The 24573-nt window shown below is 56.6% G+C and overlaps 4 protein-coding genes across 8 annotated transcripts in view; 2 read left to right on the top strand and 2 right to left on the bottom strand.

The window, feature by feature from the left end:
* The window catches only part of CLC2DL4 (C-type lectin domain family 2 member D-like 4), a 164916-nt gene that overhangs the window by 110266 nt on the left and 30077 nt on the right, over positions 1-24573 (top strand). The window lies entirely within an intron of this gene.
* LOC112532872 (C-type lectin domain family 2 member D-like) overlaps positions 1-24573 on the bottom strand; it is a 100655-nt gene that overhangs the window by 65454 nt on the left and 10628 nt on the right. The window contains exons 3-6 of one of the 3 annotated variants that reach the window (XM_040702674.2): positions 16873-16974; positions 16483-16664; positions 16017-16123; positions 13577-15927 (exon numbers count right to left, since the gene is read on the bottom strand). The exons of the other annotated variants lie outside the window; for them this stretch is intronic. Coding sequence (XP_040558608.1) covers positions 15786-15927; positions 16017-16123; positions 16483-16664; positions 16873-16974 — 533 coding nt within the window. The 3' untranslated portion in view covers positions 13577-15785. Of the gene's footprint in view, positions 1-13576; positions 15928-16016; positions 16124-16482; positions 16665-16872; positions 16975-24573 lie in introns of those variants that run through there. 3 annotated transcript variants of the gene reach the window in all.
* Positions 8574-11191, bottom strand: LOC121113351 (C-type lectin domain family 2 member B-like). Of its 2 annotated transcripts, XM_040702851.2 has the most exons (5): positions 10896-11191; positions 10048-10149; positions 9658-9839; positions 9191-9297; positions 8574-9101 (listed from the first exon to the last, which is right to left on the bottom strand). In XM_040702851.2, exons 1-5 carry the CDS (start codon positions 11128-11130, stop codon positions 8960-8962), a joined length of 768 nt encoding a protein of 255 aa, XP_040558785.1. In that variant the 5' UTR covers positions 11131-11191; the 3' UTR covers positions 8574-8959. The 2 variants fall into 2 exon arrangements, with proteins under 2 accessions (XP_040558785.1, XP_040558793.1); XM_040702859.2 differs by lacking the exon at positions 10896-11191 and having other exon boundaries at positions 10048-10774.
* LOC121113327 (C-type lectin domain family 2 member D-like) lies at positions 18272-22399 on the top strand. 2 transcript variants are annotated; one of them, XM_040702657.2, is made up of 5 exons: positions 18272-18560; positions 20736-20837; positions 21046-21227; positions 21587-21693; positions 21793-22399. In XM_040702657.2, exons 1-5 carry the CDS (start codon positions 18326-18328, stop codon positions 21932-21934), a joined length of 768 nt encoding a protein of 255 aa, XP_040558591.1. In that variant the 5' UTR covers positions 18272-18325; the 3' UTR covers positions 21935-22399. The 2 variants fall into 2 exon arrangements, with proteins under 2 accessions (XP_040558591.1, XP_040558596.2); XM_040702662.2 differs by lacking the exon at positions 18272-18560 and having other exon boundaries at positions 19953-20837.

The following is a 24573-nucleotide window of genomic DNA, read 5'->3' as shown; positions in this document are numbered from 1 at the left end:
GTGGGATACTGCAGGGGAACCTGGAGGCACCCTGGGTAAGGAAACTCTCGTCAAGTATTGCAATCAATGGCGGTTAATATACAAATTAGAAGATGGTGAGAAGTGGCATCGGAATGGAACCCAAAACTATAATACCTTCTTACAGCTACTGTTGTTCTTAAGGAGGGAAGGTAAATGAAGTAACACGAACAGTTTTTATAACTGAGTGCTCTCATCACGAGACTCAGTACTGGGCGTTTGTGGACACTGAAGAACTGTACTGTTTGATGTGTGGGTTCTGAAGGGAACGGGACAAACGGTTTTGATGGTGTAATTGTTAATGGTATACAGAAGCTGGATTGCGGGTATGTGGAAGTGTAACTGAGGGTATGAACAGTGGACAAAGGAAAAAGGGTTAAAGAGAAAGTGAGTTTATATGCACCAGCACGAGCGCAGCCCCCCCCCCCCCCCCCACACACACACCATTCCCCTGCAAGCAGAATTCTCGGAATGGGAGAGAGCGCCGGAGTCACAGAGTGCTGCTGTAAACAGCGTTACTTGTGAATGGGGGGAGGTGGAGAGGATGGGGCACTGGAGGTGAGAATAGCCTTCATGTGCAGAGATGTCGGAAACCCGAAATTCCAGTGTTAGCACTGGAAGCCTCCGGAGAGGAGGAGGTGAAACTGAAATGTAATGGTAGTCCTTTATGTAAGGATGAGTTTGGAAAGGGAAAAGTTTGAGGACGCAGGCTGAGGAAGGCAAAGATGAGCAAGGTGTAACAGGGATGTAGATCCAAAGAGAGGCGAGCAATATGAAGAAAAATCTGATTGAGGAACAGTGATAGTAAGGACATTGGGAATAGCAACAGCTGTTCCTGTTGCGGTGCTGGAGTAGAGCCGTAGGACCCAGAGGTCCCCTTAGAAAGCGGTAATGGGGGGGGGGCTGGAAGAGTCCATGGAGGGTTCCACCCCTGCTGGACTGAAAGCAGTGTGCAATCTGCAGGGATATGAGACAGCGGTGGAGAAATCCAACCGTCTCTGATTGCAAAAGCGGAATGATGGGAACCTGGGAAGTTTTTCCTGGCAAATCCACCGGTGAAATTGCAGCCAGGAGAGCAGGAGAAAGAGGTTTATTTTCTGGTGGGCACGGGGGCCTCTCACCACCCGCAGATGATTTTGCATCAGTAGTAGGAGCTACTGCCCAACAAGAAAGAGCTTCCCTTTGGGGATCAAGTGAATATAGGCTGAGAAAATAAGTCGGAATACATCAATTCCTGTACATGCCGGGTTCTCCAAAACCGCTCCTCTGGCAAGGCTCATTAGAACAAATGGATGCAGAGATTCAATTCAATAACACTGGAGCTAAGGGTCAAACGAGATGAACTGATTGGAAATTGTAGGTCTGGCTTTAACACAAACTGGGAAAACAACGTTGTACCCCCAGAAGTTGCAGAAATCTTAAATAAAGTATGCTTAGCAGTGTGGGTATCAGGGATGCCTGGTAGAGCCAAAATGCAGCCCTAAGTTCAAAGCAAGAGCTGGAGCTAGCCCAGTCAGGGTAAAGCGGTGCCCTCTGAGGATATGCAACCGGAGAAGGAGAAAAGAAAAACGGATAACTTTTGGATTTTGGATGACTAATTGAATGTGAATCCAAATACAAGACTCCAGTCTTGCCGATGAAAAATTGGATAGCAAGTGCTATAGTTTAGTACAGGAATTGAGGGCAAGTCATAGACTTGCTGAATGTATACGCTCCGTGGTGGCAAATCCATCCACTTTAGTTAGGGAATGAGTCGGTGGAGTTTGCCTTCTGGATGTGAAGGATGCCTTTCCTGCCTCGCATGCGCGAGGGCGAGGGACCGTATGCTGAGGAGTTCTCGGAAATGGAACGAATATGTATAGGAATTCCAGGAAAATCGTTGGTTCTGTATTAGCCCTGCCTATACCTATCCCGAGTTTTCGTCCTGATGGCATGCAAGTGAGGAGGAGCTCTCCCCCTTGTATCCGGCTCTGCGCAGCGTTGATTAAAACATACCTGCTTTGTAACTCTGTTGTGGTTATGGGGTTCGATTCCGCGAGTCGCAGGGACCTGTAAGACGTGAGGAGACGTCCTGCGCGGGGTTGAAGGAGCGAGGGTGCTCCCCCTGAGGGTGGATCCGCAGGTAACGGTTGGGTGACGGCGATCGGTGTGGGTGGGAGTACAGCCCTCGGGACGGGGGTCCCACTTAGGGGGGTATCTCGAGAATGCCGAGAAGCCCACGGGTGCCGCATGCGAGGTACCCCGAGAGTGACACATGCGAGCCGTGTAATGCTTTGGAAAGATCGTAGCTACGAAAGTGGGTCGGACCCGTGGTTTCGTTCTCCTGCGAGGGAGACGGCTGGAAACCGTCACCGAAGTGTTTAAAGCGACTGGTCGAGTGGGGGCGGGGGGAGAGGGGGGGAGCACAAATGCCCGACCCGATTTTCTCTTTCTCTTCCTGATAGGAACTGCGTTTGTCGTTGCTGTCGTCTTTGCAACTGTTGGGTGTTTAAAAATATTGTTTGTGGGATTCCATTTGTAATGGAAGCGCTGTTGTTGCTGGGGACGTTGGTTCTAGCTCTCGTCCTGGGAATTCGGTGTTCCCGTGCCCCGGGCAAGCAGGCAGATTCCATTACCCGGCAACGGAGACTCGAGAAGCGGCTGCTCTACGGTGTGAACGTTAAATACTGGATCCAAGGCGTCAGCGGTGTTAATGAGTGATCTGAGGGCAACTGGACGCTCGTTACACCCTGAAAATAAGTGCGACCCCGTATTTGTTGTTCGAAGCTTAGCCTGTAATGCTGCCCGGGAATTACGGTGCAACACAGGAGACCGGCATTTCCGTTGGGGTCGTGAGCCGGGCTTTAAAGAGGAACGCGTATCAGGTTTAACTGCTATGCTGGCTATAAGGCGTGGACCTTTGGGAACGATAAGGAGTCAGTAGGATTTAATATGGGGGGAGCACCGAGAAAGGAGGTTCCCAGGAGAGCCCCACTTGGATGCGTCTTGGCTCATTGGCGAGAAATTGCCGGGGAGCCTGAGCGAGAAAAAACTTTAATCGAGCACTGTAATCAGTGGTGGTTGTTACAGAAGCTGGAAAGCGGTGAGAAATGGCCAGTGAATGGCACTTGGAATCACAGTACCCTTCTGCAGTGAGCGTTGTTCTCGCGGAAGGAGGGCAAGGGGAGGAAGCCGCCTACGCTGATAAGGTTCTTCATCGTCCGCAATCACCCCGAATGGCAGCGGGACTGTGGGGTGGGGCCGCCCCAGGATGCGATGGTTTTAGCGTTAGAAAAGGAGAAAAGGGGTGGGGGAAATGGTAACCTGCAACGCTGCTGTTCCTCGTGCAACACAGGGCAGTGTTGCACCAGCCCAGACAAAGTCAGGGAAGCAAGAGAAAGCCCGACTGAGTTTCTTGGTCAGTTCAGGGGCGCTATGAGGAGACAAACCCCCCGGAGCCAGGACTCCCTGCCGAGCACTCCCTGCCCGCGGCGCTCCCGCACGGCGGGCTCTTACCGACACGGGCTCTGCGGCTGACGGCGCTCCCGGCTCCGCGCACAGCGACGGCACACGCAGCTGCACCGCAACGCCTCCTGTCTGAGACTGAGCGCTTTCGGAACTGCTCTTCAGATCCGCCACGATCCCTCCGTGAGGTCCTCGCTAAGAAGAGCGCTCCGCCGGCACCGCTGTGCCCTCAGCCCGACCCTTCTCTGCTCCTCTCCCCGCACACGACGGGCGCAGTCCCGCACCTCCGCGCTGCTACGGAAGAAAGAGAGCGGCTGAGCCCTTCCCCGCCCCGAGAGGCGACGGCCCAGCCGGGAGAGGAAGAAGTCCGAGCGCAACGGGGTAATGCCGGGAGGCAGCGGGAAAGGGCCGAGCGGGGAAAAGAGCCCGAGCCCACGGGAGGGGCCCCGGGCAGTCCGTGCTGAGGGCGGCGGTGCCGTCCCGCTGTGCCGCGAGCTGAGGCGGAGGGAAGAGAGCGGCGGGAGTGAGCGGGGAGCTGTGCTGAGAGTGCGGGAGAGAAGGAGTGTCCTCCTGCGGGAGAAGGGACGGGCAGCGCGGGGACAGCGCGGGGACGGGGCTGGGATGGCAGCGAGAGCGTTGGAAAGGCAGCAGCCCGGAGCGAGCTGTGGGCGGGCGCTGCACGGGCGGAGAGCACGGAACTCTTTCTAGCTGCGTGCAGAGCGGCGGAGGGCGGTGGGGGATGGAGATCCGTTCCGCTACAGCCGTGGGTCCCGTGCGTTGGCAGAGGTGAGGCTGCGTGGCCTGGGGTTTCCAGGATCCTCCTTCTTGCCCTTTTTGAAGGCTGCAGTGACACTGGCTCTCCTCCAGTCTTCAGGCACTCTGCTGTTCTCCAAGAGCTATCAGAGATGACAGAGAGCGGTCTGGCACTCACCTCTGCCCACTCCCTCAGCACACGTGGATGCATCCCATCGAGGCCCACGGATTCGTGCACTTTGATCCCACCCAGACGTTCCCGGACCACCCCTGGTCTGTACTGGACTGATAAAGAAATGTAAGGAGGAGAAGTTAAAGAATTAGCCAAATACATGTACAGCCGACGGCAATTTCTGTTTAGCCCGTATCTGTTTGTTTAGCTGAGCGTTCTGAACCCGACGTATTCAGCCAATGAGGAAGCGGGAGAGGAAGAGATCAGCGTGGGGTAATGGGGCACAAAGAGGTAACGCTGTCTCTGCAGGCGCTGCTGCTTGCGGGACGGCCGGCACTGCAATTGGGAATACAGTGTGCTTTGATCAGACACACCGTCCTGATAAAGTATTTGGATGTTTCCAACACCCCCGCCTGTCTGGAAGATCGGCAGCGGGCCGCAGTCTGTGGGGCGCACCAGGGTGGGGGGTGTCGTGGTGATGTCCCTGATCCGGGCTCCGGGCAAACTGCAGACTGCCCTGAGAAGAGGGTCAGCTCTGCACACTGGGCCTCTGTTCCCTTCAGGACTGAGTCGCCAACAACCGGAACCCTTCTCTTCATCATGGCAGAGGTGCTCATATTGCTGGAGGGCCTATCCTCTGAGGTAAGACCTCTGGAGCAGGCTGCCTCTCCTCCAGTTGAGCAGCCGTTCCTCCTGCAGGACCCCACACCGGTTCTGCACGGGTAAGTGGGGAGGTGGGGCAGGTTGGGAGCGGATTCTCGTCCTTCCTGGAGCAGGGAGCTGTCTCCATTCCCCCCAGCCTCTGAGGTCCCCCCTACTGCCTGGCGACAACAGGGGAGGGGATCCTCCCATTTACCCTGCGCCCTCAACCCGCTTCCTGTTCCCAACCTGTTTGCTGTTTGCAGCGTCCAACCCGTCAGTCTCTCTCTCACTCTCTCTGATCATTCTCAACCTCTCTGCTTCATCCTCCACCTCAGCCGCCCCAATCAGACCGTTCCCCTGTTGACATCTGACACAGGTGCTGTCTCTGCTGCCCTCCATTGCAAGAGCCGGGCTCCAGCACTCTGCAGCCAGCAGCCTGGCCACCCACAGGTTTGCATGGGGCATCTGTCTGATTCCCTTTCTGCCGCTCTCACCTTCTTTCTTTTCCTGCTCTCGCCTGCCTTCCCTCTTCTGCTCTCGCCTGCCTTCCCTCTTCTGCTCTCGCCTGCCTTCCCTCTTCTGCTCTCGCCTGCCTTCCCTCTTCTGCTCTCGCCTGCCTTCCCTCTTGTGCTCTCGCCTGCCTTCCCTCTTCTGCTCTCGCCTGCCTTCCCTCTTCTGCTCTCGCCTGCCTTCCCTCTTCTGCTCTCGCCTGCCTTCCCTCTTGTGCTCTCGCCTGCCTTCCCTCTTCTGCTCTCGCCTGCCTTCCCTCTTGTGCTCTCGCCTGCCTTCCCTCTTGTGCTCTCGCCTGCCTTCCCTCTTGTGCTCTCGCCTGCCTTCCCTCTTGTGCTCTCGCCTGCCTTCCCTCTTCTGCTCTCGCCTGCCTTCCCTCTTGTGCTCTCGCCTGCCTTCCCTCTTCTGCTCTCGCCTGCCTTCCCTCTTCTGCTCTCGCCTGCCTTCCCTCTTCTGCTCTCGCCTGCCTTCCCTCTTGTGCTCTCGCCTCCGTTCCATTACCTCAACAGTAGCAGTGCTAAAGATAAGATGAAGGCCCACTGAACGTTCCCTTCCCTTTCATGGGCTGACCCATTCACAGTTCCCCCCAGGCCGCCCTCTGCCCCCTTTGCAGTACCCCGCAGTACAACCAATGCCAGTGCTGCCGTCCCACTCTCCAGCACTGCTGCTGCTGTTGTAGTCTCAAAGTGTGGCTTCTCTGGCGGGGTGTGCAAGGAGCACACATGCACACGGAGCTGTGTGACATCGGTGTCAGTTCTGCATGGGGAGGAGTGCTGAGCGGTTGATGGCCGGGCGAGCAATGCCATCCCTCTGTGCAGTGCGGGGCTTCTGGGGACCGGGAGCGCGGGGCCACCTGTTCTGCCAGAGCGCGGAGAGCACGGAGCGACAGCAATGGCAGCCACTGCTCACTGCCATTGGGACCATCTGCAGCCGCTGCATTCCATTTGAGTCATGGCATCAGGTGGTGCTCAGCTTCATTATACGTATGCGAAGGGAGAACTTCAGTGAGTTTACGTCTTTGGAACTGAAGGATTCTGCTTCAGTAGCGAAACCCGTGTGAGTGAGACTGAAACCGGCAGAACAGCAGACAACAGAAGACTGCCTGGGTCCAAAAATATGTCCCTGGGGACAGAATTGAACGTATTAGTTGGACAGCAGCGGCTAAATCTGTAGGAGCTGTGTCGAAGGCTGCAGGCAGAGGATGGTGTTCAGCGGTCTGTGTTCCGCTGCGGGCGGGTGACGGCCCACGAGGGCCAAGGGCATCCTGGCCTGCGTTAGAAAGAGTGCAAAGGTCCTTTCCAGCCTTGTGATTGTAGGATCCTATGATTCTGTTCTATGAGGCGTGGGAGACAAAGGGACGCGGCCAAGCTCTTCTCAGCGCTCCGCGGGGACAGCACACAGGGCCATGGGCGCACAGTGGAGCACAGGAAGCTCCGCACCAACGTGCGAAGGAACGTCTGCACGGTGTGGGTGGCGGAGCGCTGGGATGGGCTGCCCGGGGCTGGGGGGTCTCCTCTGCAGGCACCGCGCTCCCCTCGGATGCCCTCCTGTGCAGCTGCTGGAGGAGCTGCTGGGGCGGGGGCTGCACTCCGTGAGCTGCGGAGGTCCCTCCCAACCCCTACAGCTCTGTGATTGTGTGACCCCTCACGATGGGGGACGCCGAATGGAGACCCTAAAATGGGCCCCCCCACAATAGAGTCCTCCGAAAGGGATCTCCAGGTGGGGACCTCAAATGGAGAGCCCGAAACTGAACCCCTAAATGAGACCCCCGAAAAAGGACCCCACATTGGGACCTCAAATGCAGATGCCAAAAGGGACCCCCAGAGCGCAGACTCCCAGACATGGGGGGAATCATGGGGGCTTTGGGGCTCTTCATGAGAAAAGGATGATGATGGTGTATGATCGTGGCCACGATGATCAGTAACGATGGTGTTTGTAACGCCGCGTAGCGGGAACTGGGGCGATAATGGTATCAAACAGCATTGATATTGGGATAACCATCACAACTAGATAATTGTCCCGTCAATAATGGGAGCCCCCGAAATGGGGACCTCAAATGGAACCCGTAAAAAAGAGGACCCCAACTGGAGACCCCAAAAGGGGACACCCAAAATAGGAACTCCAAAAGGGGTCCCCCAGATTCAGACCTCCAAATAGCGGACTTCCCATATGGGGACCGCAAATGGAGGCACCAAAAGGTGAACCCCAAAATAGAACCTTTAAAATGGGAACCCCAGTTGGAGGCCCCCAAATGGGGATCCAAAAATTGGGACGCCAAAAATGGGACTCCCAAAAGGAGGACACCAAATGGAGATGTCCAAAAAGGGGACCCCCCACATGGAGACCCCAAAAATGGAAACCTCACATGGAGACCCCGACCCCCCTAAAAAAGGGGGAAACAATGGGGGATTTGGGCTCTTAATGAAAAAAATAATAAAGATGAGCTGTGATGACTGTGTTTGTAATGCCACGCTGTAGGGACTAGGACGATAATGGCATCAAATAGCATTAATAATGGGATAATCATCAAAAATGGAGAAATGATAATGGGATAATGGGGGTGGGGGCACTAAACAATAAAAATAAGTGTATTAGTAAGAGTGTAAAGAATAACGGCGACATGCAGTGATAAAATGGGGTGAACCGGGCGGATACTCATAAGAGAAATATTATTAATAATCAGATAATGATCAGAACTACATAAAGTAATAATAAAACGGTGGTATTGTGGGGAGGGCACTTAATAAAGTCCATCAGGAAGGCATGAGTAGTATTAGTGTGAGGAAAAACAGTATTAAACGTAGTGGTAAAATTGGGGTGGAAATGAGAGAAATGTTACAGCTATTAATAACGAGGTAATAATCGAAAATAGGAAACGCAAATGGTGATAATGGGAATCGAGGCACTGATAACGGTAATGACGTTCATATTGCTAATAATGGGACAAGAACGAAAAGTAGTGATGAAAGGGGGAGTTGGGCAGTAGAGGAGGGGAATTGTGGCAGGGACTGTTAATAAACAGGAGTAGAAACGGTAAAGGAAATAATGCCGAACATAATGATAGGAAGGGTAATAAATGCAGACTTGCAATAACAATAATCGTAATAACAATAACGAAGACGGTAATAGTGTAAGTGGAGAGAACCGTGCAGAATCGTCAGCTGCACACCCAACCGTCCCGTGGGGCTATGATCTGTAAGGACCCTCCAAGGACCCCCCCTTAAGGCACAGTGCAACAGATGAGTTTCCTGAGAGACAGCGAGCAGCACAGCTGGCTGAGTCCATACAGGAGCAACTGCAGGAGTGCTGGAGTCCATGTAAACACAAGTGTAGCAGTGCTGGAAAGAGGCAGATTCCAGTACACACGGATGGCATGGAAGGCCCAGCAGCGTTGGCACGAGCTGCCTGGGATGGGATCCGTCACTGCAGATTTGTCCCTTTCCTCCAGCGGACGTAGCTGTCGGCTCTGCTGCACACCCAGAACTTCTCACTGTGGCAGAGGGCTGAGCTGATCCTGTCCCCATTCAGGTACGCACATCGGCCTCCGCCTCGCAGCTCAAACCTGAGCACAGGAGGGAGGAGAATGGGAAACCCCATCCCAAACAGACCCCATAAGAGATCGCACCCCGACAGACGGACGCACACACTGACCAGTTGCTGAAGGTGCTGCCATCGGCCCATGTCCAGTGCTCGGCCCCTTCTGCCCTGTGCAGCCCAATCCAGTGGTCTTCCGGGCCCTGGTACTGCAGCATGAATCCCTATGAACAAAACCAGGTGTGATTGGAGCCGTTGGAACACATCCCATCCCCTCCCCACATCTCAGGTCCCACCTCGCTGCAAGGCGCTGCACTCATATTGGTGCAATGCTGTGTTGGTAATGGTGTGGACGAAACCCTCCCCTGGAGGTGCGCAGATTAAGACGGCAACGGGAAGGTGCCGGGAGGGGGGGAGATGAGCACTTGACACTGTCCCAGCACAGCCTGATGCTTTCGCCAAAGGCATCTCCTCACGGATTTGGCATGGGGCCAATATGGGGGCACCGGGAGGAGTTCGTGCGGCCTCACAATTGTAGGTTTCCCATCCCCGTGTTGGCACTGGGGCTCACGCCCCGCTCTCACCATCTCCTCTTTGGTGCCTATGGTGGCCAGGGAAGCTCCGAGGCGGTGGCAGTGCTCCCTGCTGCTGTTCCAATCACTCTCCACGTCCGAGAAATAATAGCATTTCCCTTGGAAACCGACCCAGGCGTTGGGGCACACGTGGGAGAAGGGTGGGCGAGGTGAGCACGACGGACGCTGGAGCACTGACAGGGAGAGAGTTGGGCAAGTGGGAGGCAAAGGACGTTCCCCTGCAGCTGAGGTGGGGTTGGGATGCACGGCCACGGGGCGATGCCCTCGGAGCGGTTGCAGAGGCCGGGAGTTGGAGCAGAAGGTGCTTTGGGGCACCACGTGGGCAGCCCAGGAGGTGGGATGGGGGCTGTGCGTCTCCGTGGGGATGCGGGGGGCACTCACCTATCACGGCCACCAGCGCCAAAACAAGGATGCACGGCACTGCACACAAAGCCACGCAGAGCACGCGGCGCCTGTTCTGTCTCAGCTCACTGCATCCGGAGCCTGGCCAGACAGAGAGCAGTTCATGAGTCACACAGTCAGCACGGCTGGAAAAGACCTCCAACATCGTCCGGCGCGACCGTCCACCGTAGCACCGCTATTTCCCCACCAAACCCGATCACTTTGTACTGCAGCCCCACGGCGCTGTGCTGCAGACTCCGCACCCCCACAGCTCCGCTCCCCTCTCTGGACACGCTGCAGGGCCACAGCGTCTCTCTGACAGCGAGGGGCCAACGCTGAGCGCAGCACTGAGCTGCGGCCCCAGCAGCGCCACACAGACGGACGGGCACCTCCTGCTCTGCTGCCCGCACTGCTGCCGCTACGAGCCGGGGCAGAGCAGAAGCACCGCGCTGCGAGCCTGACTACAGGCTGTAGCGGAACGGAACTCCACCCACCAGCGCCCTCCCCCGCTCTGCACGCAGCTAGAAAGAGTTGTTTACTGTCCGTCCGAGCAGCGCCCGCCCGCAGCTCGCTCCGGGCTGCTGCCTTTCCAACGCTCTCGCTGCCATCCCAGCCCCGTCCCCGCGCTGTCCCCGCGCTGCCCGTCCCTTCTCCCGCAGGAGGACACTCCTTCTCTCCCGCACTCTCAGCACAGCTCCCCGCTCACTCCCGCCGCTCTCTTCCCTCCGCCTCAGCTCGCGGCACAGCGGGACGGCACCGCCGCCCTCAGCACGGACTGCCCGGGGCCCCTCCCGTGGGCTCGGGCTCTTTTCCCCGCTCGGCCCTTTCCCGCTGCCTCCCGGCATTACCCCGTTGCGCTCGGACTTCTTCCTCTCCCGGCTGGACCGTCGCCTCTCGGGGCGGGGAAGGGCTCAGCCGCTCTTTTTCTTCCTTAGCATCGTGGAGGTGCGGGGCTGCGCCCATCGTGTGCGGGGAGAGGAGCAGAGAAGGGTCGGGCTGAGGGCACAGCGGTCCCGGCGGATCGCTCTTCTTAGCGAGGACCTCACGGAGGGATCGTGGCGGAAAGCTGAAAAACAGCCGCATACTGCAGTGGGCACAGCGGTACCGAAGGCACTGAGTCGCAGTCGGGAAGCCGTCCGGGAACGCCGCCAACAGCGTGCTCGATATAAAGACGCGATGGGCAGAGGGGCGGGGCGGGGGCGGTGCAGCATTGCTATTCCTCTTTCTATTTGCTGTTTGTCTTTGCTATTCCTGTGGTGGGTGGGGGCTCTCAAGGACTGACTGCGCTGGGGGCCAAAATGAGCCTCGCTGAACTGAGTGAAGGGTAAAATCAGGTCCGTGCAGTATAGAAAGAAGGGCTTCATAGCAAGAAAAGAGAAAGCAGCTTCACAAGGTAGACATAAGGGGCAAATAGAGATAGTTTATGTAGAGAGTGTTAGAAAACAAGGGGTTCCAGGCACTTTCACAGGCGTTAGGTGCGAAATAACAAGGAGAATGAAGGCCATAAAGATAAGGACCAGAGAACAGCTCAAAGGTTGGCAGGGAGGTGATGGGATGTCTGAAGTGCGAGCTGAAACCGGTTTGGGGAATGCCCCCCTTCGGGGTCAGAAGTTTGCAGCGAGGAAGACTATGAGCCTTCGCGAGGAAGACTACGAGCCTTCATCATCACGACCTGCTTCGCACGCGCAAGGGGGGAGGGACTGCATGCTAATGGGCTCTCGGGAATGTAGTGAATATGCATCCGAATTCCTGTCAACTACTGATGATGTATTAGTTGGACCTGTATCTATAGCACCATTTCTGCTGACGGTGCGCAAGTTAGGTGGAGCGATCCCCCTTGCACCGGGCTGTACGCGCGTCACCAATAAACACATGCCTGCTCTATATCCTTACCGGCTATGGGGTCTGATTGCCACACGTCAGTTTGGCACCCCAGGTGGGACCCACTCTGTTCGGCTGCAGGAGCGGCTGAGAGAGGGGACACCTTTGGCGCGCCCCGAGATTTCTGGGAAGGACTCCCTTCCTCACCCGATCACTGCGGGGACAGACAAGGACCGTCCGTAGGCGGACCAGGTCTGTGTATGGGAAAGGGGGAACCCGTAAGGCGTGAGGAGACGTCCTACGCAGGGCATGGAGGAGCGTGCCTGCTCCCCAGCTGAGCTACGTGAGCTCACGGGTTCAGTTGCCGGCTTGGGTAGGAAGACCCCTTGGGGAGTTCCTACGAAGGGGACCTGTAAGTCGTACGAGAGGAAAGAGCAACAGCTCTCCCTTCGGTGATTGGTAACAGCGCGGATTTTGTCAAATGAGAGCGTGGATTCTCCTGGAGAGAGCAGTGGGAGTTATAGGTTGTGTTATTGTTATCACCATCTGCTGAGTGTTCGGCACCGTGGATCTCATCATTGCAGGTCCAGCTGACTGTCGGAAAAATCTTAAAGCTTGCAGCTGATCGACTAATGTACTAGTGTTATTAAGATTCCAGCTAAAGGACATCGTCAGCACTGTGCATGATGTATAAACCATGGTTTTTGTTCTACATGTCAGAGTGAGTGTGCTGGGAGTGAGACGCGTTCCGTTCAGGGAGTGAGTGTCAGTCCGTTTATGTAGTACTGTGTTCTGATTGTGGGGAAGAGTGTAAAGGAAGGTGGGGCTAAAGGAAGGTAAAGGAAGGCTTTGTGAGCTCTGTTTCCAAGTGTTTGCAACTGAACAAGATCACTATACGGTGATAAGGGCTGTCTGTGGAAACTTGGAGGAAATTAGGAATCAAGAAGAATTTGGTAAACATCCCGGGAGGCTCCCAGGGGAAGGAAATCCCCAAACAAACCCCTTTGGGATGCGCATTGGCCCATTGGTGGGATACTGCAGGGGAACCTGGAGGCACCCTGGGTAAGGAAACTCTCGTCAAGTATTGCCATCAATGGCGGTTAATATACAAATTAGAAGATGATGAGAAGTGGCATCGGAATGGAACCCTAAACTATATGCCTTCTTATAGTACCTGTTGTTCTTAAGGAGGGAAGGTAAATGAAGTAACACGAACAGTTTTTATAACTGAGTGCTCTCATCACGAGACTCAGTACTGGGCGTTTGTGGACACTGAAGAACTGTACTGTTTGATGTGTGGGTTCTGAAGGGAACGGGACAAACGGTTTTGATGGTGTACTTGTTAATGGTATACAGAAGCATGATTGCGGGTATGTGGAAGTGTAACTGAGGGTATGAACAGTGGACAAAGGAAAAAGGGTTAAAGAGAAAGTGAGTTTATCTGCGCTGGCATGAGAGCAGCCCCCCCGCACCATTCCCCTGCGAGCAGAACTCTCGGAGTGAGAGAGAGCGCCGGAGTCACAGAGTGCTGCTGTAAACAGCGTTACTTGTGAATGGGGGGAGGTGGAGAGGATGGGGCACTGGAGGTGAGAATAGCCTTCATGTGCAGAGATGTCGGAAACCCGAAATTCCAGTGTTAGCACTGGAAGCCTCCGGAGAGGAGGAGGTGAAACTGAAATGTAATGGTAGTCCTTTATGGAATGATGAGTTTGGAAAGGGAAAAGTTTGAGGACGCAGGCTGAGGAAGGCAAAGATGAGCAAGGTGTAACAGGGATGTAGATCCAAAGAGAGGCGAGCAATATGAAGAAAAATCTGATTGAGGAACAGTGATAGTAAGGACATTGGGAATAGCAACAGCTGTTCCTGTTGCGGTGCTGGAGTAGAGCCGTAGGACCCAGAGGTCCCCTTAGAAAGCGGTAATGGGGGGGGCTGGAAGAGTCCATGGAGGGTTCCACCCCTGCTGGACTGAAAGCAGTGTGCAATCTGCAGGGATATGAGACAGCGGTGGAGAAATCCAACCGTCTCTGATTGCAAAAGCGGAATGATGGGAACCTGGGAAGTTATTCCTGGGAAATCCACCGGTGAAATTGCAGCCAGGAGAGCAGGAGAAAGAGGTTTCGTTTCCGGTGGGCACGGGTGCCTCTCACCACCCGCAGATGATTTTGCATCAGTAGTAGGAGCTACTGCCCAACAAGAAAGAGCTTCCCTTTGGGGATCAAGTGAATATAGGCTGAGAAAATAAGTCGGAATACATCAATTCCTGTACATGCCGGGTTCTCCAAAACCGCTCCTCTGGCAAGGCTCATTAGAACAAATGGATGCAGAGATTCAATTCAATAACACTGGAGCTAAGGGTCAAACGAGATGAACTGATTGCAAATGGTAAGTCTGGCTTTAATACTAAGTGGGAAAAACAACGTTGTACCCCCAGAAGTTGCAGAAATCTTCACTAAGGTATGCTTAGCAGTGTGGGTATCAGGGATGCCTGGTAGAGCCAAAATGCAGCCCTAAGTTCAAAGCAAGAGCTGGAGCTAGCCCAGTCAGGGTAAAGCGGTGCCCTCTGAGGATACGCAACCGGAGAAGGAGAAAAGAAAAACGGATAACTTTTGGATTTTGGATGACTAATTGAATGTGAATCCAAATACAAGACTCCAGTCTTGCCGATGAAAAATTGGATAGCAAGTGCTATAGTTTAGTACAGGAATTGAGGGCAAATCATAGACTTGCTGAATGTATACACTCCGTGGTGGCAAATCCATCCACTTTAGTAACTAAGTTAGGGAATGAGTTGGTGGAGTTTGCCTTCTGGATGTGAAGGATGCCTTTCCTGCCTCGCATGCGCGAGGGCGAGGGACCGTATGCTGAGGAGTTCTCGGAAATGGAACGAATATGTATAGGAATTCCAGGAAAATCGTTGGTTCTGTATTAGCCCTGCCTATACCTATCCCGAGTTTTCGTCCTGATGGCATGCAAGTGAGGAGGAGCTCTCCCCCTTGTATCCGGCTCTGCGCAGCGTTGATTAAAACATACCTGCTTTGTAACTCTGTTGTGGTTATGGGGTTCGATTCCGCGAGTCGCAGGGACCCGTAAGACGTGAGGAGACGTCCTGCGCGGGGTTGAAGGAGCGAGGGTGCTCCCCCTGAGGGTGGATCCGCAGGTAACGGTTGGGTGACGGCGATCGGCGTGGGTGGGAGTACAGCCCTCGGGACGGGGGTCCCACTTAGGGGGGTATCTCGAGAATGCCGAGAAGCCCACGGGTGCCGCATGCGAGGTACCCCGAGAGTGATACATGCGAGCCGTGTAATACTTTGGAAAGATCGTAGCTACGAAAGTGGGTCGGACCCGTGGTTTCGTTCTCCTGCGAGGGAGACGGCTGGAAACCGTCACCGAAGTGTTTAAAGCGACTGGTCGAGTGGGGGTGGAGGGAGGGGAGAGGGGGGCACAAATGCCCGACCCGATTTTCTCTTTCTCTTCCTGATAGGAACTGCGTTTGTCGTTGCTGTCGTCTTTGCAATTGTTGGGTGTTTAAAAATATTGTTTGTGGGATTCCATTTGTAATGGAAGCGCTGTTGTTGCTGGGGACATTGGATAGGAAGGGTAATAAATGCAGACTTGCAATAACAATAATCGTAATAACAATAGCGATGACTGTAATAGTGTAAGTGGAGAGAACCGTGCAGAATCGTCAGCTGCACACCCAACCGTCCCGTGGGGCTGTGATCTGTAAGGACCCTCCAAGGACCCCCCTTTAAGGCACAGTGCAACAGATGAGTTTCCTGAGAGACAGCGAGCAGCACAGCTGGCTGAGTCCATGTAAACACAAATGTAGCAGTGCTGGAAAGAGGCAGATTCCAGTACACACGGATGGCATGGCAGTGCCCAGCAGCATTGGCATGAGCTGCCTGGGATGGGATCCGTCACTGCAGATTTGTCCCTTTCCTCCAGCGGACGTAGCTGTCGGCTCTGCTGCACACCCAGAACTTCTCATTGTGGCAGAGGGCTGAGCTGATCCTGTCCCCATTCAGGTACGCACATCGGCCTCCGCCTCGCAGCTCAAACCTGAGCACAGAAGGGAGGAGAATGGGAAACCCAATCCCAAACAGACCCCATAAGAGATCCCACACCGACAGACGGACCCACACACTGACCAGTTGCTGAAGGCGCTGCCATCGGCCCATGTCCAGTGCTCGGCCCCTTCTGCCCTGTGCAGCCCAATCCAGTGGTCTTCCGGGCCCTGGTACTGCAGCATGAATCCCTATGAACAAACCCAGGTGTGATTGGAGCTGTTGGAACACATCCCATCCCCTCCCCACATCTCAGGTCCCACCTCGCTGCAAGGCGCTGCACTCATATTGGTGCAATGCTGTGTTGGTAATGGTGTGGACAAAGCCCTCCCCTGGATGTGCGCAGATAAAGACGGCAACGGGAGGGTGCAGGGAGGGGGGGAGATGAGCACTTGACACTGTCCCAGCACAGCCCGATCCTTTTGCCAAAGGCATCTCCTCACGGCTTTGGCATGGGGCCATTTGGGGGCACCGGGAGGAGTTTGTGCGGCCCCACAAGTGTGGGTTTTCCACCCCTGTGTTGGCACTGGGGCTCACGCCCCGCTCTCACCATCTCCTCCTCCGTCTCTATGGTAGCCAGGGAAGCTCCGAGGCGGTGGCAGTGCTCCCTGCTGCTGTTCCAATCACTCTCCGTGTCCGAGAAATAATAGCATTTCCCTTGGAAACCGATTGAGGTGTTGGGGCACACGTGGGAGAAGGGTGGGCGAGGTGGGCACGACGGACGCTGGAGCACTGGCAGGGAGAGAGTTGAGCAAGTGGGAGGCAAAGGACGTTCCCCTGCAGCTGAGGTGGGGTTGGGATGCACGGCCACGGGGCGATGCCCTCGGAGCGGTTGCAGAGGCCGGGAGCTGGAGCAGAAGGTGCTTTGGGGCACCACGTGGGCAGCCCAGGAGGTGGGATGGGGGCTGTGCGTCTCCGTGGGGATGCGGGGGGCACTCACCTATCACGGCCACCAGCGCCGAAACAAGCATGCACGGCACTGCACACAAAGCCACGCAGAGCACGCGGCGCCTGTTCTGTCTCAGCTCACTGCATCCGGAGCCTGGCCAGACAGAGAGCAGTTCATGAGTCACACAGTCAGCACGCAGCTAAAAATAGTTCCTTGCTATCCGCCCGTGCTGAAACACACCGCGCGTTTCCTTCCCGCGAACGCGCCGCACAACCGAGCCGAGAGAGCGCCGCTGTGCTCCGCGAAGGGGATCCCCGGCACAGCCCGGCGGACGGAGCACCGCAGCCCCGGCCCCGCCATCTCCCCTCCCCCGGCACAGCCCTACGGCGGCCGCTGGGAGGACGGGGCGCTGTGAGCGCGCTTCTGCACCCCGTGGGGGTGTGACTTCGAGCGACGGAAGGAACTGGGGCTGTTCGGTCTGGTCTGGGGAAGAGGAGGCTGAGGGGAGACCTCATTGCTCTCTTCCAGTACCTGAAAGGTGATTGCGGTGAGAGCGGGTTGGTCTCTTCTCACTGCTGACAGCTGACAGGACGAGGGGAAACGGCCTCCGGTTGAACCGGGGGAGGGTGAGGTTGGATATCAGGAACTTATATCCAACCTCAACTTATAACCTTTTCTGCTGTAGAGAAAGGGCCGTTAAGCACTGGGAGGGGCTGCCCAGGGGGGCGGTTGGGTCACCGTCCCTGGATGTGTTTGACAACCCTTTGGATGTGGTGCTCAGGGACAGGACTGAGCGGAGTCGGGCAGGATGGTTGGGTTGGGGTCGGACTTCACTTTCCCGAGGGTCTTTTCCAAGCGGAGCAGTGCTAGGATTCATTCAGGCCACGGCAGCCTGCCATCAGCCTCCATTCTCCACTGGCTTTACGCACCGGCCGTGTGGAGCTGAGTGGGTTCTGCTGATCCCCCCCTGACTGTAGCTGACGAATCAACGTATGAATGGGGAGCACGGAATCCCTGTTGCTGCGGTGCTGCCGTCTGTGCACCGTTCTTGTAGCAGTCGGCACCTGCTGCTCTTTTTCCTGTAGCAACCCCACAGCAGACGGATCTTCTGACAGGCCAGGCAGAACAGACGGCTGCTTCATGTCGTCTGTGTCTACAGCAGCTATTGCAAAGGCCCGTCCATACCCCCTGGGATCCTTGAAATGCCCCTTCGGACGTAATCCATACCGAGTATGCACGGAGCCCCTGGGCCCGTCACAACGGGATGCTTCTGCCGCTCAGTTCAGCGAGGCTCATTTTGGCCTCCAGCGCAGTCAGTCCTGGAGATCCCCCATGCACACCACGAACAGGAAGAGCAAAGACAAACCGAAACCGTACTGCTGCACCTCCCCCGCCCCGCCCCTCTGCCGACCGCGTCTTTATTACGAGCACTCTGTTGCCGGCGTTCCCAGACGGCTTCCCGACTGCGACTGAGCGCTTTCGGTACCGCTGTGCCCATTGCAGTATGCCGCTGTTTCTCAGCTTTCCGCCACGATCCCTCCGTGAGGTCTTCGCTAAGAAGAGCGCTCCGCCGGCACCGCTGTGCCCTCAGCCCGACCCCTCTCTGCCCCTCTCCCCGCACACGATGGGCGCAGTCCCGCACCTCCACGATGCTAAGGAAGAAAAAGAGCGGCTGAGCCCTTCCCCGCCCCGAGAGGCGACGACGCGCGAAGGAGACGAAGAACGGCAGTCTCAGAGAGGTAATGCCGGGAGGCAGCGGGAAAGGGCCGAGCGGGGAAAAGAGCCCGAGCCCACGGGAGGGGCCCCGGGCAGTCCGTGCTGAGGGCGGCGGTGCCGTCCCGCTGTGCCGCGAGCTGAGGCGGAGGGAAGAGAGCGGCGGGAGTGAGCGGGGAGCTGTGCTGAGAGTGCGGGAGAGAAGGAGTGTCCTCCTGCGGGAGAAGGGACGGGCAGCGCGGGGACAGCGCGGGGACGGGGCTGGGATGGCAGCGAGAGCGTTGGAAAGGCAGCAGCCCGGAGCGAGCTGCGGGCGGGCGCTGCACGGGCGGATAGCAAGCAACTCTTTCTAGCTGCGTGCAGAGCGGGGGAGGGCGGTGGGGGGTCGACGTGCGTCAATCAGACCCCATAGCCGGTAAGGATATAGAGCAGGCATGTGTTTATTGGTGACGCGCGTACAGCCCGGTGCAAGGGGGATCGCTCCACCTAACTTGCGCACCGTCAGCAGAAATGGTGCTATAGATACAGGTCCAACTAATACATCATCAGTAGTTGACAGGAATTCGGGTACATATTCACTACATTCCCGAGAGCCCATTAGCATGCAGTTCCTGCCCCCCTTGCGCGTGCAAAGCAGGTCGTGATGATGAAGGCTCGTAGTCTTCCTCGCGAAGGCTCATAGTCTTCCTCGCTGCAAAGTTCTGACCCCGAAGGGGGGGCATCCCCCAAACTGGTTTCAGCTTGCACTTCAGACATCCAATCACCTCCCTGCCAACCTTTGAGCTGTTCTCCGGTCCTTATCTTTATGGCCTTCATTCTCCTTGTTATTTCGCACCTAACGCCTGTGAAAGTGCCTGGAATCCCTTGTTTTCTAACACTCTCTACATAAACTATCCCTATTTGCCCCTTATGTCTACCTTGTGAAGCTGCTTTCTCTTTTCTTGCTATGAAGCCCTTCTTTCTATACTGCACGGACCTGGTTTTGCCCTTCACTCAGTTCAGCGAGGCTCATTTTGGCCCCCACCGCAGTCAGTCCTTGAGAGCCCCCACCCACCACAGGAATAGCAAAGACAAACAGCAAATAGAAAGAGGAATAGCAATGCTGCAGCGCCCCCGCCCCGCCCCTCTGCCGACCGCGTCTTTATATGGAGCACGCTGTTGGCGGCGTTCCCGGACGGCTTCACGACTGCGACTCAGTGCCTTCGGTACCGCTGTGCCCACTGCAGTATGCCGCTGTTTTTCAGCTTTCCGCCAGGATCCCTCCTTGAGGTCCTCGCTAAGAAGAGCGCTCCGCCGGGACCGCTGTGCCCTCAGCCCGACCCTTCTCTGCTCCTCTCCCTGCACGCGGCGGGCGCAGTCCCGCACCTCCACGGTGCTAACGAAGAAAAAGAGCGGCTGAGCCCTTCCCCGCCCCGAGAGGCGACGACGCGCGAAGGAGACGAAGAACGGCAGTCTCAGAGAGGTAATGCCGGGAGGCAGCGGGAAAGGGCCGAGCGGGGAAAAGAGCCCGAGCCCACGGGAGGGGCCCCGGGCAGTCCGTGCTGAGGGCGGCGGTGCCGTCCCGCTGTGCCGCGAGCTGAGGCGGAGGGAAGAGAGCGGCGGGAGTGAGCGGGGAGCTGTGCTGAGAGTGCGGGAGAGAAGGAGTGTCCTCCTGCGGGAGAAGGGACGGGCAGCGCGGGGACAGCGCGGGGACGGGGCTGGGATGGCAGCGAGAGCGTTGGAAAGGCAGCAGCCCGGAGCGAGCTGCGGGCGGGCGCTGCACGGGCGGAGAGCACGGAACTATTTTTAGCTGCGTGCAGAGCGGGGGAGGGCGGTGATGGATCGAGTTCCGTTCCGCTACAGCCCGTGGGACCCGTGCATTGCTTCTGCTCTGCCCCGGCTCGTAGCAGCAGCAGTGCGGGCAGCAGAGCAGGAGGTGCCCGTCCGTCTGTGTGGCGCTGCTGGGGCCGCAGCTCAGTGCTGCGCTCCGCGTTGGCCCCTCACTGCCAGAGAGACACTGTGGCCCTGCAGCGTGTCCAGAGAGGGGAGCGGAGCTGTGGGGGTGCGGAGTCTGCAGCACAGCGCCGTGGGGCTGCAGTACAAAGTGATCGGGTTTGGTGGGGAAATAGCGGCGCTACGTGGACGGTCGCGCCGGACGATGTTGGAGGTCTTTTCCAGCCGTGCTGACTGTGTGACTCATGAACTGCTCTCTGTCTGGCCAGGCTCCGGATGCAGTGAGCTGAGACAGAACAGGCGCCGCGTGCTCTGCGTGGCTTTGTGTGCAGTGCCGTGCATCCTTGTTTCGGCGCTGGTGGCCGTGATAGGTGAGTGCCCCCCGCATCCCCACGGAGACGCACAGCCCCCATCCCACCTCCTGGGCTGCCCACGTGGTGCCCCAAAGCACCTTCTGCTCCAACTCCCGGCCTCTGCAACCGCTCCGAGGGCATCGCCCCGTGGCCGTGCATCCCAACCCCACCTCAGCTGCAGGGGAACGTCCTTTGCCTCCCACTTGCCCAACTCTCTCCCTGTCAGTGCTCCAGCGTCCGTCGTGCTCACCTCGCCCACCCTTCTCCCACGTGTGCCCCAACACCTGGGTCGGTTTCCAAGGGAAATGCTATTATTTCTCGGACACGGAGAGCGATTGGAACAGCAGCAGGGAGCACTGCCACCGCCTCGGAGCTTCCCTGGCCACCATAGAGACAGTGGAGGAGATGGTGAGAGCGGGGCGTGAGCCCCAGTGCCAACACGGGGGTGGGAAATGCACACTTTGTGGGGCCGCAGCAACTGCTCCCGGTGCCCCATATTGGCCCCATGCCAAAGCCGTGAGGAGATGCCTTTGGCGAAAGCACCGGGCTGTGCTGGGACAGTGTCAAGTGCTCATTTCCCCCCTCCCTGCACCCTCCCATTGCCGTCTTTATCTGCGCACCTCCAGGGGAGGGCTTTGTCCACACCATTACCAACACAGCATTGCACCAATATGAGTGCAGCGCCTTGCAGCGAGGTGGGACCTGAGATGTGGGGAGGGGATGGGATGTGTTCCAACAGCTCCAATCACACCTGGGTTTGTTCATAGGAATTCATGCTGCGGTACCAGGGCCCAGCAAACTGTTGGATTGGGCTGCACAGGGCAGAAGGGGCCGAGCACTGGACATGGGCCGATGGCAGCGCCTTCAGCAACTGGTCAGTGTGTGCGTCCGTCTGTCGGGGTGGGATCTCTTATGGGGTCTGTTTGGGATGGGCTGGGAAGGGGTTTCCCATTCTCCTCCCTCCTGTGCTCAGGTTTGAGCTGCGAGGCGGAGGCCAATGTGCGTACCTGAATGGGGACAGGATCAGCTCAGCCCTCTGCCACAATGAGAAGTTCTGGGTGTGCAGCAGAGCTGACAGCTACGTCCGCTGGAGGAAAGGGGCAAATCCGCAGTGACGGATCCCATCCCAGGCAGCTCGTGCCAACGCTGCTGGGCCTTCCATGCCATCCATGTGTGCTGGAATCTGCCTCTTTCCAGCACTCCTGCAGTTGCTCCTGTATGGACTCAGCCAGCTGTGCTGCTCGTCAGCTCTCAGGAAACTCATCTGTTGCACTGTGCCTTAAAGGGGGGTCATTTGAGGGTCCTTACAGATCACAGCCCCACGGGACAGTTGGGTGTGCAGCTGACGATTCTGCACGGTTCTCTCCACTTACACTATTACAGTCATCGCTATTGTTATTACGATTATTGTTATTGCAAGTCTGCATTTATTACCCTTCCTATCATTGTGTTCCGCATTATTTCCTTTACTGTTTCTACTCCCGTTTATTAACAGTCCCTGCCACAATTCCCCTCCTTCTTATCACTCCAGTGGTGCTGTTAGTATTTGACCCATCATTATTAATAATGTTTGTAATTAATTTATTTCTCCATCTACCTGCTGAAATCCACATCCCTCCAATTTGGAGATAAGGATGTGGTGGGGGACCACGTCAGAGGCCTCGCTCAAGTCCAGGTAAATGACATCGCTCAGCTTCCCTTTGTCCACCAATGCCATCAGCCCATCATAGTAGGCCGCTACTGGGTGGGATCACACGTTGGGTTGTCTGGGATCACACGTTCATTCCTCGCGTGATCAGCGATGCCCTCCAGGAGGATGTGTTCCATCATCTTCCCAGGCACAGAGCTGGGATTCTCCAGCCTGTAGTTCCCCGGATCCTCTTGCTCCCTTTCTTATAAGCGGGAGTGACGGGACCTCTTTTTCCAGTTATCCGGGACCTCGGTGACAGCCACGACATTTCAAATATGATGTCACCCTGACACCGCATCGCGGCTGCAGGGTTTTCTTCCCGGATGGCGGATGGCAGTGAGAGCTGCTGCTGACGGTTCCGCCGAATGAGCCTGGAGGTCTTCTCCAGTCCCGGCGGTTCCGTGGAGTCGCCCACTCAGAACGCCGAGCGCCGCCCACGCCAGGCCGTGTCACGTGACAAGCGCTAACTTCCGCTGCTCTTACGGGAAACTATTCCTATTCGGAGAAGGCCTTCTCGGAATCCCTCCACGCCCCCCTGGTGACGGTCATCTGATTGGTCGCCGGCGCGCCGTCTCGCAAACCACGCCCCCTCCATTAACCCCTTCGTGCCCGCGGCGAATTTGGGCGCTTTGGGGACCATTTTCGGGTCCCTTCGGGGTGGCGTGGCGCCGTTCGGGCTGTTTAGGGGATGTCCGCGGGTGTTCGGGCCGTTTCTGGATGTTGGGCCATGTCGGTACAGTCCGGGGGACGTTCTGGGCTGTAAGTGCTGCTTTGGGCAATCAGGGATTGATCCACAGCCATTTGGGAGCCATTCCCGGGGGCACTTTGGGGTCATTCTGGGATGGTTTTGGTGTCATTTGGACCATCTGAGAACCTTGAAGTGCCACGTAGGGCTGTGTTGGGGTCATTTGGGGGTTGTGTTGGGGTCATTTGGGGGTTTCTTGGAAGCCAATTGTGTCCATTTTAAGGCCAACCGGGGCCGTTTCAGTTCATTTTGAGCTGTTGTGGGGCCGTTTGTGTCACTCACTGATATTTTGGGTCAAGTGCAGTGCCTTGTGGATCCATTCTGAATGGTTTGGGGGCCATTCTCATGTCTTTGGAGCCATTCCAGGGCCATCTGTGTTGGTTTGGGCCCATCTCACATCTGCCTGGGTCACTTTGAGACAGTTTTGGTCTATTAGGTGTGATGTGGGGGCACTGTGGGGGAAGTTTCTGTCTGTTTTGAGTCTATTTGGTGCCATTTCTGTGCATTTTGGGCAGTGTGTTACTATTTCTGGGCCAACTGTGTCCATTTGGGTCCATTTGTGGCTCATTTGGTGCACCTTTGATCATAGAATCATAGAACCACCAAGGTTGGAAAAGACCCACAGGATCATCCAGTCCAACCATCCACCCATCACCAATAGCTTTGACTAAGCCATGTCCCTCAACACAATGTCCAAACGTTCCTTGAACACCTCCAGGGTCGGTGACCCCACCACCTTCCCGGGCAACCCATTCCAGCTTGAAGCTGTTCCCTCTAGTCCTACCACTGTCACCCGAGAGAAGAGGCCGACCCCCAGCTCACTACAGCCTCCCTTCAGGTAGTTAGAGAGAGCAATGAGGTCTCCCCTGAGCCTCCTCTTCTCCAGACTGGACAATCCCAGCTCCCTCAGCCGCTCCTCCTAAGGCCCGCGCTCCAGACCCCTCACCAGCTGTGTTGCCCTCCCCTGGACACGCTCCCGGGCCTCCATGTCTTTCTTACAGCGAGGGGCCCAAAACTGGGCACAGCGCTCGAGGTGCGGCCTCACCAGTGCTGAGTACAGGGGGACAATCACTTCCCTGCTCCTGCTGGCTGCGCTGTTTCTGATACGAGCCAGGATGCCGTTGGCCTTCTTGGCCACCTGGGCACACTGCTGGCTCACGTCCAGTCTAGCGGCAATCGGCACCCCCAGGTCCATTTCCTCTCCACACAGGGTCCCCTACAGTCTGGGGGGCAGAGAGTCACTCCACCAGTCGATCTCCCGCTCTCACTCTCTGATGGTCCTTAGCCAGAGACCTGAACCGCCACATTTCTGGGCAGGC

The sequence above is a fragment of the Gallus gallus genome, chromosome 1 (assembly GCF_016699485.2).
Source record: "Gallus gallus isolate bGalGal1 chromosome 1, bGalGal1.mat.broiler.GRCg7b, whole genome shotgun sequence".
Taxonomy (NCBI): domain Eukaryota; kingdom Metazoa; phylum Chordata; class Aves; order Galliformes; family Phasianidae; genus Gallus; species Gallus gallus.
The sequence above is the reverse complement of the archived record's forward strand: the minus strand, read 5'-3'. Positions and strand labels throughout refer to the sequence as shown.